Source organism: Sorghum bicolor, chromosome 1 (assembly GCF_000003195.3).
Source record: "Sorghum bicolor cultivar BTx623 chromosome 1, Sorghum_bicolor_NCBIv3, whole genome shotgun sequence".
NCBI classification, from domain to species: Eukaryota; Viridiplantae; Streptophyta; class Magnoliopsida; order Poales; family Poaceae; genus Sorghum; species Sorghum bicolor.
In genome coordinates this window covers 73,328,420-73,342,995 of record NC_012870.2, presented here as the reverse complement: position 1 = coordinate 73,342,995, position 14,576 = coordinate 73,328,420, and the positions used below count along the sequence as shown (strand labels likewise).

The 14,576-nt window shown below is 42.8% G+C and overlaps 1 protein-coding gene across 1 annotated transcript; it reads left to right on the top strand.

Annotated features, from left to right (window-relative positions):
- On the top strand, positions 7,265-14,549 carry LOC8056893. Its single transcript, XM_002468236.2, has 10 exons — positions 7,265-7,561; positions 8,325-8,395; positions 9,201-10,155; positions 10,245-10,356; positions 10,870-10,966; positions 11,518-11,739; positions 12,002-12,126; positions 12,489-12,974; positions 13,068-13,567; positions 14,115-14,549. The coding sequence occupies exons 1-10, from the start codon at positions 7,424-7,426 to the stop codon at positions 14,547-14,549; spliced, it is 3,141 nt and encodes a 1,046-aa protein (XP_002468281.1). The 5' UTR covers positions 7,265-7,423.

Below are 14,576 nucleotides of genomic sequence, written 5' to 3'. Positions count from 1 at the left end.
TATAGCTCGAACTGAGAAGCTAAGACTCTTGCTGCAAGAAAAAAAGCAAAACATATATAGTTATTGTGGTTGTATACATATTAGGTCATTTCAATATATATTCCATAATTAATGGCTTGTACAGAGAAAAATTTTGTGCATTCTCCAATGCCCCTAAACTGGTTGTGATCCAACATATCATAATTCAATCTAGTAACATGTAGATTGCATTAATGTGAAGTTAAGACTTACTCAACTCTATAGAGCTAATATTGACATCACCATAGCCTGTTGCAGCCATATAATTTAAAAAATGGCAGATTATTTTTGTGAAACAGATCAAATAGCTCAATCCTGCATAGTACAACAACCGCCAGTTAGATACCCCGAACAGCAAGTTAACTTAAATTCACAAAAATAAATCTTATACAAGTATGTAGGTGTGGGGGTATAAACCACTATACCCTCATGGGCCGATATGGGCCGCACCATCAGAGGTGGCTCGGCCCACAAGATGAAGACGTGCGGCACATGACGCTGGTCGACGTGCACCGCAAGGCTACAAGATATTGTACCAAATAGGATAGTTTACTTGTAACTCTGTCCCTTCACGATATATAAGGAGGGGCAGGGGTCCCCTAGAGGACAAGTCATATACACATTATTCTCTCAATACAATCCAATACAACCAGACGCAGGACGTAGGTATTACGCCCACACGGCGGCCGAACCTGGATAAAAACCTTGTCCGTGTCTTGCGTCACCATCAAGTTCGTAGCTTGCACACCGTCTACCGATAAACTACTACTGTGGGTATACCCCAAGGTAGACTGCCGACTAGCTTTCATGGACAGTGGCGCGCCAGGTAGGGGGTGTGCGTACAGCTTCCCAGACGAACAAGATGGCTATCATCCCCGACTTCGCGGCCATGGCGGACAGCTTCACGTTCACCGTCAGCTTCAACAGCTTCACCGCCACGACCACGGAGGAGGCGTAGATCCGATCTGCGCCAATCACTTTTTCATCGACGTCGGCCGTGGCTTCGACCATGCTGGCTACGACTCTGACTACTCCAGCAACGTCTCCGACCACGCCGACAACGCGTCACCTGCTTCCCTGCTACAAAGGAAGGCAGATCGACGACACCGACCTGCTCGAGCTATTGACTAAGTTTTTGGCCTACTTGCTCTGACCGTCAGTCGCAATAATAATCGCCGCGAAGAACGGCGCTACGATAACCGCGACCACCGTCATGACAACAAGTAAAAAAGCTCGAGGGCCAGACAATTTTGTCGTCACCGACCAGACTTTCGTCCAAAGATAAGTACACTTCTAATATTTTATTTATTTTTGGCATAATATTTTTTATTATCCTTCAAAACAACTTTTTGGTTAGCCGACTAGTTTTTTCTTCTACACGAGTTTTCCAGAGCCGGTACTGTCTCTGCCTCCTCCCTACACGTGCATGAGATCCGCCCTCTGCGTTCCGGATGGTCGGCAGTAGCTCTCTGGCGAGGCTAGCAATCCCACGCATGTCTAGGTTCCGCACCTCATGCTGATTGTTGGCTAGACCAGAGCTGGTACAAGCTCTAGGATGAATTAACTACTCGTGCTAATTTTATAGCAAAAATCTAAAATTTATCTCAGTACTGATTTTTTATCTAGAGTTTATTTATACATCATGTACTACTTATTGTCTATATTTATTTTTCAGGAGTTTGGCCTAGTCGACAAGCTATGCTCGAGGACTCGTCGACTATTCCCTACGCTGTGCCCGGGGACTGCTCCGACCACCGAGCACGTTTACGTTCCCAACCACGCTCGGAGACTTGTCGACTACTCTCTACGCTGTGCTTGAAGACTGTGCCGACCACCGAGCACGTTTATGTTCCCAACCACGCTCGGGGACTTGTCCACCAGTCCCTACGCCGTGCTCGGGGACTGTACCGACCACCGAGCACGTCTACATTCTCAACCGTGCTCGAGGACTCATCAATCACTCCCTTCACTGTGCTTGGGCTTACTTCGATCACTCTCGAACCACAGCTTGGGGACTGTTCTTCTCAGTTACATATGAATTGGACTCATATACAACTGAGGGGTAATTTTATTTCTTAGACCTTGCTACAAGGCTCATACTTCGCCTTCCAGCAAGCTCGGAGACTACATCGGTACGATGCATCTGGCGATGCATCTCAGTTTTGGAATTTCTATGAAGACTTTTTTGACCCTGCCACCACGTGCCTACGTCACCTACTACCAGGCTCGGGGACTAAGTAGGCACACTTCACCTTGCGGTGAACATGCTTGCTTTTTAAAAGTCTGTACTTTTCAAAAAAGTAAAGTGGACACACTTCACCAGGAAGAAATCTTTTTTGATTTAGAGCACCATACATTCTTCGAACAACCTGCTTCTTCGATGTCAATGTTGATCAGCTGTCTTTTGAGTTGGTTAAAATACCGTTGCAATTGTTTGGGCGACTTTCCTGCTTAATGAAGACGTCAAGCCTCACTGGTCGAAGAAGCTCAAGACGGCGTGTTACATCACAATACATGGTGCTCGGGGACTAGCTGTGGGGGTATAAACCCCTATACCCTCATGGGCCGATATGGGCCGCACCATCAGAGGTGGCTCGGCCCACAAGATGAAGACGTGCGGCACATGACGCTGGTCGACGTGCACCGCAAGACTACAAGATATTGTACCAAATAGGATAGTTTACTTGTAACTCTGTCCCTTCACGATATATAAGGAGGGGCAAGGGTCCCCTAGAGGACAAGTCATATACACATTATTCTCTCAATACAATCCAATACAACCAGACGCAGGACGTAGGTATTACGCCCACACGGCGGCCGAACCTGGATAAAAACCTTGTCCGTGTCTTGCGTCACCATCAAGTTCGTAGCTTGCGCACCGTCTACCGATAAACTACTACCGTGAGTATATCCCAAGATAGACTGCCGACTAGCTTTCGTCGACAGTAGGGGTTACTCAGTACTCTAATTAGTAATTACCACCTGTATGATAAATTTTTGGTATATAGTATTTTTTATGCTAAGTAACATGGGCCGCCAGCGTGAAGTGACTCGTGCAATATATATATATATATATATATATATATATATATATATATATATATATATATATATATATATGTATATAGAATTATATGGTGTTAATTAAGTTCGTGTGTTCAATGATCTCTAGATCAATCCATGGAGTAGAAGTTGGTCATAAATAATTATTGGCTCAAAATAACTATGTGGATATTCTCTATACCCATGATTATACACACAAGAGATTTTTGCTATGTCACGTATAAAGGTGATGAGGAATACGTATACTTTACAAGCTGGCTGAATTTGGTCGTGTCTCATGACATACTAAAGGTTTATTAGAGCTCCATGCGTGCATACATGCATGGCGAGCCACCACGCGCGAGGCAACATGTTGCTGGTCTCGTCGAGGAGCCAGTCAGCAGAGCCGCGCCGTAAAGCGTTGTGCCTCGATGTGGCGCGACAAGTGAGCTGGTCGTGGAGTGCGCGCTGTGGAGAGTCTGACTCGAATACTAATAAGATACAAACTTATTTAGATCCATGATCTAAAAGGGATATAATTTATATGACATATATGAATGCAATATATTGCAGTGATATACGGAGGGCTAAACAATCAATTAGTTTGTGTGCAAATAGGGCACAATCTTATCGCCTGCCATCCCAACCTGCAGCCACGCATGGAGCTTGAGGAACCACGCAGCGGATTAAGGGTCTGTTTAGATGCAGCCAAACAGCCAAAACTTTTGGAGAAATGAGCACTTTTTGGAAGAATGGATCTAAATAGGGGCTTGTAAACTTGGCTGTAAAGATTTGGAATTTGGGACCTTGGAGCCCCAAAACTGTGTAAACCTGCTTGGGTACCCGTGTCATGTGTCTTGCAGACCAAAAAATTTGAGAAGCATCTAAATACCTACTTAAATTTAAAGTTTACAGCCAAAAGTTTTGGGATGTAAAGATTTGGGATCTAAACATGCCCTAAAGCAGAGTGATTAACTTCATCGTAAGTATACCGGACTCGTGCCCGTAACAAACTCATGCCCACGCACAGGAGTAATAGATAATAATTCATGGTCAATGACAGATCGCGTACGTGTATATACACACGTATGCTAAGCCGATGGGAGTCGTTAAAAAGGCAATTTTCTTAGTCATGGGCTGTCGGTTGTAAAGATAGAACTTCCTTTTGGATCTAATCTTAACGTGTTTGCTTGGCGAAGAGGCCAACACCTCCTGCTCTCCCTATATAAATCAACGCCCTGGCCAACAGAGGGTTGATCGGTTCCTGCCTTTTTAGCTCTAAGTATTGACGTACACGTCGCCAGGGCTCTGCCAGATTCGATCGCCCTGCTCCTTGACGCACACGCCGCCAGGCTCTGATTCGATCGCCCCTGCTCGTTGACGCACACGCCGCCAGGCTCTTTGGCTCAACGCATAAACACCCATCGTTTCCAGGCATCCAGGCTCCGCACGCCGTACATCCAGGCTAAGGCCAAAAGCTGCTGCACCCTCCACGCCAACAAGCTGCCGAGACGCAAGTCAGCGCCAATCCCTTCCGCATCGAACGAGTTCACGTCCATCAAGCCGGCGACATCTTCAAGTTAACCAAGACCATGTCATCTATGCCGGCTGTTATGTTTCCTGGTGAGCAATCAGTCAAGATGTGATACAGATCTGTGTAAATATTATGATATGGCAAGAATCATCTATTCTTTTAATCTGCTATCGTGAGAAGGCCAGCAATTTGATGACATCATAACCCTCGCCGCGCGAGGTCGTTGTCAAGTTGCTGATGATGAAGTCGAGTAATAAAAAAAATCAAGACACATGAGACGGAACGCCCCGCTCGTTGCAGCGCGCGAGACAGAAATTTCAGTTCGTAGCGATGGCGGCGGAGAGGTCGTTTTGGCCTGCTCTATTATTCCTACGGCGGCGGAGAGGTCGTTTTGGTCTACTCTATTATTCCTGCGGCGGCGGAGAGTGTACGCTGAAAGTCGTTTGTTCTTTTGATCTACTATCGTGAGAAGGCCAGCAACTTGACGACGTCAGAACCCTCACCGTGCGAGGTCGTCTATCAAGTTGCTAATGACAAAGTCAGGGTGTATATATATAGAAAAAGAGGCAAGACGCACGAGATGGAAATTTTCGCTCGTTGCGGGGCTCGAGATGGGAACGCCCGCTTTTCGTGATGATAAAAAGGTAAGATGCACGAGATGGAAACCCCGCTCGCCACAGCGCGCAATATGGGAAACCCCCGCTTGTTGCGATAATGAAAAGTCAAGACACAAGATGAGAACGCCTCGTTTTGTTATGAAATATTGATGTCGGAAGGCTGTTGATTTATTCTCATGAGAAGGCATCGTCTAAATCATACTTATACCGCTAACTTGTGGCGGGTTTCTACTATATATTTATCTATGTTTAGTACCGACGAGGCTAGACGAAACTCTGGCCAAGTGCGGACGAAGCGAGGTGACTAGTCCATCTACACATCCCAATTAACGGGATCGGACACATCGTTGCTGGGCACCGACGAGACAAAAGCAACTTACACATGTCCGTGTTAATGAAGGCCGGCGTACATGACTGGGCTCCGACGAGGCAAAAGTCATCCCCTTCATCAACATGCTTCGTTTATTATTCCGACGTGGCGATGGCGATGTCACGACCGAGTTTCGGCGACATAAAGCCACCCATAATTATTATACCATATATCGCATATGGTTATGACGACGATCAATTAAATACTTGACGATCATAAAGCGCAGCTTAATCGGAGGTTTTTCGCAAGCTCGTCTTGCAGATGTAATTAACTAGACGCGCCCAATAGGCCCCGGGAATCAGCGAACTACACAAATTTTCTACAAGTCAGACCTCTCCTTAAGCATGACGCTGAAGACGGAAGAAGACTTTTTTTCGTTGGTCATATATTTTGTATATTCAAGAAAGAATTAATGAAATATGTGGTTCTCGAATGTGTGTGCATGTGTCTTCCTTGCATTACATTATTTGTTTATGTCTTCGCTCGGTTTTTGACCAAACACCACCTCAGTCCTCTTTAATCATTCAATCACAATCATTGGCTTATTCATTTGACTGATAAGCTATAACAGAAAGTACTGTTAGTTGATTTGTTATGAGAGAGAAATACTGTTGAATGACTAACAGATTCGGCTGATAAATTCAAACGAACAAGCTTGCATGCCTGCTTAGGTGCCATTTGGAACGTGAAATTCTTTTCTGTCCTATTCTTTCTTATGAAAATGAACTGATGAAACTTTTCTGTACCATTCTTATCAAATTTTTTTGTATCATTCTTATCAAAATTTTGTGTTTAATGGGGCCTTAAATACTCTCTATCAGGGAATGCTTCAATTCATAGAATCCATGCCAGTTAATTTTTTTCAACTTGATCAACTTTATAGAAAAAATAAATATCTTATAAAAATATATTTTATGATAAATTTAATAGTACTAATTTGATACATAAATCTTTGTGTTTTTTTTTAAAAAAATTAATCAAAATTTTAAAAAAATTAAAAAACAACTTTATGAATTGAAGCTTTGAGAGAGAGAGAGTAATTCATCAACGAAAGGGGTTCTACTTGCAAATGTGCTGCTGATCATCCTCGATTCCAACAATCCTGCCTCGTGTCACGCGGCGGCGCTTCGGCTCCCGCTTCCGATCAAAGCAGCCAGCGTTTCAAGACCGTTTAATTTAAATAATTTCAGATTTATCGTCACATTAAATCTTACGCTACATATATAGAGTAGATTAAAAAAATAACTAATTATATAATTTATCTATAATTTATAAAAAAAATTATTTAAACCTAATTAATTTATAATTAAACAATAATTACCAAATACAAACAAAAATGCTAGCATACTCAAAATCAAAAATTTTCTCCAAACTCTACCCGCATTATACTTCGGATGACAGCTGGTCACACTATCGTCAAGGGCTCAAGGCCTTTTGTCTTGGCATGCATGCTAATCACCAGCCGTGGATCTGCAGATGTAGCGCCCGATGCCGAAGAAGGCCCGACGAGCCCACGAGGGACGTGGGGCCAGCTTCTCGATCGTGGAAATGCGGGCACGCACGCCTTCCGCAACGAACACATTTCACTGACAGATAGACCCACGCCTTGCGAACCCATGTGTCAATCGGCCGAAAGACACATCCACCACGTCCCTCCGGAGGCCGACGAAACCCCATTCTCTCTGTTGCGAGCCACCTCGTCGCCTCTCTGCTGCTGAAAACTGCTCTCGTGTTCCTTGTGCACTGCACTCTGCACACACCCACCACGCGAGCAAAACCCTCTTTCTCCCATTCTCCGCCCCTCACCGCGGCGAACTTGCGATCGAGGGAGGAATCCACCAAATGGGTCACGTGGAGAGGCAGCCAGCGAACCCTAGTAGGCTCGCCCCCACCTCCCACCCGGCGCGGGCGCGGGCGCCGCCCCCGCCTCCGACGACGCCGGCTGCGCGCCGCCCCGGCACGCCACGGAAGGCTGCGCAGGTGATCGGACCCCTCCCTCCTCTCTTCTCTGCGTGACCGTGCTGTGTTTCCTCAAATCGTCCTGCCGATCGCGGTTCCCTTCGGTGGGGTTTTGTTGGGGTGAAGTGAAAATTGAAATGCGATGTTTTTTTGCTTGAGATGCTCTTGCTCTCTGTTTGCCGTGCGAGGGTTTTGTGTTCGCGCTTGCTTGTGCGGGGGCCGGGGGACAATGAGGAAATGTTTTATTTTATACCTTTTAGGACTTAATCTTGTTGTTGCTCGTGATCCCTCGCCTATAGATTGCGCAATGCCGCCTGGCTTTGTAATGCTGTCATGTCCTGTGTGTAGTAGTAGCTGCAGGTGGGGTTTTGATGCCAGTGCTTCACCAAATTCGTGCTGTTTTTTTTTAATCTTTTATTTTGGTAGTTTCTGCGGATTATTTTTGTTACCGTGAAATCTACTGGTGCGAAGTCATCTGTTCCATTAGGTAGACAGCGTCTGTGATGTGATCCTGCTCTCATCTCTCACGTTTATGTTATGCTTTCGTACATGATTGTCGTGCGGGCTTCCAGCAGAGCATCTCTGTTTTATCCATCATTTGATTTTTGTCATGCTGATAACTGAAGAAATTAAATTCACCTCTTGAATTAGATTTGATCGTCTTACACAAATGTTTGCTGTTAATATTTATGTTGTCTTTTTGTGTCTTCTATGATGCTTTGGAATACACGTACCCTATCCTGTATTTGAAACAACTTTACATCTGCGTTGCTCTGCTCCTCAGGGCACAGTTTGTGCAACATGTGTTTGCGGTTCAGGAAATAACGCCTGCTGTCAGTGCAAGCAACACTCAAGGTATACTTCCCGCTTACTGCACTTCGTGCTTGTATTATGCACACACAAAAAAGTGTAAATGGCTTCATTTGTGCTTGTTTGCATTTTGGCTCGCAAAATTTCTTGAAGATGTCATGTTGATCAATGTGATTTGTATTTGCTCTTGTTAGTGTTGGGAAATCCTTCTCATGAGTGGGCATTGAGGAGAGTAAATGGTCCTAGTATAAGTTTGTTCATTCATCATGACAATTAGTGTATATATATATATTTTTTGGGAGGGTGGGGGTGGAATAAATGTTACACTGACATTTTGTATAGGACTACTTCTAAAAAACAAACATATATCAGTTTGGCCAAAGTAAACTAGGAACTGTGAATGAGAATGAACTATATTTAGACGTTCAAGGTTCAATACAGCTGTATATGATAAGATACAAAATTGATATATGCTTGAAGATGTTGCTTTGTTATACTGAGAAAATTGCATTTCTCTGATGAGTTGCCCTACACTTATGTTTCTGTTTTTCCTTTTTTTCTAAGTGTTCTCTAAAACTCTGGCTGTAGCTGACTCCTTAATTTGGAACATATGGTGTACTAACTTGTTCTATCTTTTATGCTTCCTATTTCTCCAAAAGTGGAGGTGTAATAACTGAATCAAGGAACCATTGCACCATTTAATTATGCATATATTGTTGTCTGTGTAGACTGTTGGCAGATTGTTACCTGAATGCTGTGAAGTTAATGCATTTCTGTGCCAAATCTCAGTTTCTTATGTTGATTCTAGCCATATTTGATTTGCCGTTGATGACACTAGTTTTTATTTTAGATCCAGACATGACCAAATGCACCACGGTGATGAGGCAACATCCACAACCAAGGGAATTGTAGAACCAGACTCTCAAGATAAGCTCAAGATGGCTAGATTTTCTGGTGGTACATATTCAAAACCTGATGGAAGAGTGAAGCTGATTCCTGCAGAAGAAATTACCTATTCACAGCATCGGAAACCATATGGTAGAACTGTTGGGTCAGCTGGGTCACAGAAAAAACATTGCAGACGAAGTGTCACACCACCTCCAAGTTCACGTAGAGTATCTCTTCTGGGATCCAGATCGCTCGCTCAAAATCCTATGCCATCAGTGTCATCCTATGACTCTTGTTTACCCCATAAGAGGCTTCAGACAGCTGAAAATAGGGACCCATGTGCTGGGGGGCACATAAGTAGCTCTGTCACTCACTGCATTTCTTCTTTGAAGAACCTTGCATCACCATGTAGCAAATCCTCACAGCCTTTGAGTACTAATTTGAATACTGATGCTATTCCTAGAAATCTAGACAGAATGGTCAGTACACAAGCACTTGCCAGGAGCTCCAGTTCAAGTATTTTGCATTCTCAAGGCCAGAACAGTGAGAAGGTGTCCCCTAGTTTGCCAAAAGAGGTAGTGGCAAATCCTATGTCTCCTAGTCCCAAGCAAATTGGTGCTCCACATCCAAGTGACAATCCTCTTGTTACAAAGGCAGGAACCTCTAAGAGTGTGTGCACACCTGAGAGTGGAAAGTTGTGCAGTAGAGACATCAATTTAACTACAACAAGTACTACAGTTCCTGTCTTGCAAGCTCCTATTGTGGAGCCTGCATTGCTAAGTCCAACATCTGTGCTTAGTGAAAGGAAAGTTGAGGTTTATCCTGATACAAGAACTGCTGCTCCCATCATACAGGAACGTAGTGTGAAGCCTGTGTTGCTGACCCCAATACCTGTGCACCGTGAATCTTCCACAGAGGTATATTGTAATAATACACTACTAGATCAAGCCCAAATCTTAGATCAGTTTTTTTAAAACAAAAATAATGCAATTTGGTCATGCTGCAGTGCCAAAAGGTTCCTCCAAAACACAACGCGCAGTCCATTCCTTCTGCGCAACATGGTGCAGCGTCGCAAGAAAGAAACTCAGGGTCATCAATTAGCCATGGCAGATCTTCAGGTATTTGATTATCCTAATATGTGATAGCAACTCAGAAAAATTCTTTGTGAAAGACATGCATTATAAGTTACCTTTCACTTACTCATGACCTTGCTGGTGAAACCTAAAAACATATTGTTTCCATTCAGCCAGCTGATAACACTGCAACTCAGGTTGCAGTTTTATTATAACAGTGCTAATTGGTTGTTTTAGTTCATTTGTTTTCCTTCAAATTAGTGTTTTATGCCTGAAATATTCATGCGTGTATCCGATAAATACTATTTAAGTACCTTCGCTACAGTTCTTTTTTAGTCTTATCCTTCTGTTTGATAGCTCATTTTAATTTTCTCCTTGTGCCTTCATGGAATGCAGAGTTGTAGTACTTGCTTGTTTTTCCATTGTTATTAATAGGAAAAGAAGATTTTACAGAACAGAAAGTATTTGGTCATTTAAGTTCAGTGCATAGAGCATGTACAGTAGTAGTGTAGTACAGTGAATGATTTCTGTTTCCTATTGTTAATTTTTTGTTTACAGAATCTCGTCATAACATGGATATTCTGGAAACAGGTCCATCATTAATCTTGCATATGAAGCTGCACAACAAACATTATCAATCAGAAGCCTGCTGGAAGTAAGCAGTATAGGCTAGTGCATCTTCTTCTTCTTTTTGTATGGATGCATGTATCGCAGTATGGGTGTAACCAGTCCTATTTTATGGATGGTATATGCAGGATTTTTCTCAGCTTCCTCCTAATAGGCAGATTTTATTTCTCTACCAACAAAGTTTGCCCGTTCCCTGAATATTGTTGCCACCAAATTGAACAGAAGTTGATTTTGGTCTCAAGTTCAAATCTCATAGATATCACACTAACATCTTCCCACATTTGATATGATAATGACATGAACTGCCCCCTTTCAACGAAACTGTGCTATAAACCATGGACCTTGTTTTTTATTAGGCAGTGAAACTAAATCTTAACACCTTGATTTTGTACATCACAGAAATCATCTATGCAATAAGCAAACAAAATGTTCAAGCAATATAATGATGCCTTCTCCTGTAATATGGAAGTGCCACTTTTTAATGCTATGTTGTGTAGTCTGTAATAGTTTTCCTGTTTTAGTATCCATGTACTTTCCTTTCAATTAACCACTAACATCAGGCTTCCATTTTTGTTTTAGGGGCAACTTTCATGTTACTGAAGGACTGATACATACTTGTGATGGAATTGAAGCTCATTTCCCTTTAGAAATTTCTGTTGGAGTTTATAAAGCTTCAAACCAAATGCCTGAAATTTTAAATCTAGAGGCTGTACCTCTTTCCCAGCTGTGGCCAAAAAAATTCAAGATGGTACCCCCCGACAGTGAGGATATTGGACTATGGTTTATGAGCAGTCACCAAAGGTATGTTTACTCTAATGGGTAGCTTTTAAATTTGTAAGAAGCACCTGTAGTGGTTCTGGTACGTTTACTTCCAAGTTGCATGTATGTCAATTACACTTGTATTGACCGCTGTGTCTCTAACTTGCTACAACATAAATGTTAAAACGTTCTGTCTGTTCTTGAAATCATGCAGATGCTTGTGTACATTTAAACCCTTGTTATTGATTAGTTTCTCTGCTCTATGCATGCGCTCTCTGGTTAGCTTAACAATTTCTTATTACAGACCACACCGGAGTTTTGATCAGCTTCTTGAAAAAGTTTGTTCACATGGCCTTGGCCTGTTCACCAAAATTGGTGATACTGAATTGGCAGTGTTTTCATCGAAGTTGCTTACACCACAAGATCAGAGTACGTTCTCATTTTCGTGCAAAGTTTTGTTTCTATTACTCATCATGTTACTGTTCTAACAAGAATAATCTCTTTCCTGACAAAAAAAATATAACCTGTTTTACGAATTTCACCGTGATTGACATAGACTAGTGTTTTTTCTAAGCTTACGTTCTCTTTTAGCAATCCTTTTTTTTTATTTTTTAATACTCACTTGATGGTTTTGTTGCTATTGTGGACTTATACAGTCAGATAGCTTTGAGCACGTTGAGTTTGCATGGGCATGTTAGGAAAAACTAAAGAGTTGCTAATATCTTTGAAAAACTGGGGCTCTGCTTGTGTAAATTTATCATCTTACTTATGAACTATTATTATCATAACAGGAAAAAATGGCAAATTATATTTTTGGGGTGTTTTTGGGAAGCGTATCAGGAAGAAGACATGTCAGAAGCGTATCAGGAAGAAGACATGTCAGCCAAACAGTCATATAAAAAATGCGGAGATTGGCAATCCCAGTCAACCAAATGACTCATGTAACAAATATGAGGAGGTAGGCATGAAATTGGATGTGACAAAAGGCAAAGAAAAAGAGAGGGCTGAAGCTGATATTGGCATGACATTGGGTGCAAATGGAGGCAATCCAACAGATGTCACAGGAAATAGAGAGACAGTTAGGGACAATTATGAGGGTGTTGCCAAGGTATTGGATTTAACAGGAGGCGAGGATTCTGATAGGGTCAATGACTGCATGGCGGTGCTTGGAACTCTTGATTCAAACCCTGCATCCAGTTGCTCAGTTCCTGCTGCTTCTTTTCTTGACAGATGTCGCCATCATGACTCTGCGAAAAATAGCACTTCTATCTTAGAAGGTCACACTATCCCACTGGTTGCTCTAAATTCTGTTTTGACCAATGTTCCTTATCTTGTTAAGCTTTTTTTGACTTTTACATTTTTTTTTACAGATTCTGCATGTCAGCCTGCTGACAGATCTTTGGTTAGCCCAGACCTCATGCTGGACATACCTCCTGAATTTTCTCCTGTACCTCCTGGCTTCACAAAAGCTCACTCTCAGCTTCAGATCGGAACTGCTGCTCTGTCTTGTGCTAATGTGCCTTCCAGTCTAATTTTGGACATTCCTCCAGGATTTCCTACAGACATTCCTCCAGGCTTTACTGAAGCTCATCGCGGACTCCCTCCTGCAATTTCACCTGCTGGACCAGCTTGTGTTTCGACCCCTGGGACTCAAAAGAAGCCCTTCATTAGGTTCTCTCTTAATGTCCCAAGGCCTGTTAAAATGGGAGTTCCATTTGGATTTACTCCACTACATGCAGTGAAGAAAGAGCCTGGGCTGACTGCTGTCGAGGAGACCACACATAAGCCCACACTATATTCTTTGGCAGCTGCTGCATCTGCAGTGGTAAAGCCTGGGAAAGGAGATGAAATGAAAATCGTAGACAGTGAGGTACACATTTGTTTACCCTGTGTTTTTCACTAAATACCTGTACTTCACCATTTTTTTGTTTATTTAATTCTTGTAATATTTTGTCCTCCAGTCACAAAAACTTTTCATTTAGGACAAGATTTAGTCAAACCTTAATCACTACAAGCATTAAATATGTCAAAGTTTTTTCTACTGGATGTAGTACATGTGTTGGTAATAGTTTCTTCTTAAAATAATTGAAGCAGCTCTTTTACGTGTTCGAGAAAAAAAAGTGCTGCTAATAGTATTGTATACTTCTTACTCAAATCTGTCGTGGTAACCACTGTCTATCTGTCTCATGTTAGTACATATTACTTCACAATGTTTTAAGTGGCTTAATTTCTGTACATTGACTTGCATTCATGGTTGACATGATTTCTTGAAGTATCCGAGATGCGTGCTGTCTATGCATACAAGTTTTCAATGGTGCACTCTGCTTTGCGTATGCTCTGTTGACTGTTAAGGTCTGAAATGCCCCAACCATACATTTGCATTTGTCGTTAATCAGAATTGCCCTTTGTATGTGCAGGTAAAAATTGAAGATGAAAATTCAGAGGAGCGAGAGTTTCCAAAGATCAGGCGGCTTTCGGACCTGTACCGTGGGCCTTCACCTTCAGACAGCAGTGAAATTTCCAGGCCTATGCCTGCACGGTTGCCCAACAAGTTTCTGGAGCAGACACCCGTGAAACAGATGCATCAGAGAAAGAGTTTGTGTCAAGCATCTCGGGGGCCTTCTCCTGCAGAAACCGCCATAAAAAAGTCGAACGTGAATGGTCGAATTGCCTTGAACAAAGGCGCAGGTCACGGGAATGGTGAGGCGAGATGCGTCTGTGCATCCATCGGAGGTCGGGCGGCGATGCCTACAAAAGGAGGGCCGTTTGCAGCATCGGCAGGTGGTCATCTCGATAACGAGAGCATCTCCTGTAGGTGCATTGTATGTGGTGAAGAGTTCCCCGCACAGTGATTTCTAGGATTGCTTCAACAAACGGTG

What these genes read in the sequence shown, in the direction of transcription:
- LOC8056893 (XM_002468236.2), top strand. Translation starts at nt 7,424, where the DNA reads ATGGGTCACGTGGAGAGGCAGCCAGCGAACCCTAGTAGGCTCGCCCCC. An exon ending in CAGTGCAAGCAACACTCAAG is followed by an intron (nt 8,396 to 9,200) that starts GTATACTTCCCG and finishes TTTTTATTTTAG; the next exon opens with ATCCAGACATGACCAAATGC. An exon ending in TAGCCATGGCAGATCTTCAG is followed by an intron (nt 10,357 to 10,869) that starts GTATTTGATTAT and finishes TTTTGTTTACAG; the next exon opens with AATCTCGTCATAACATGGAT.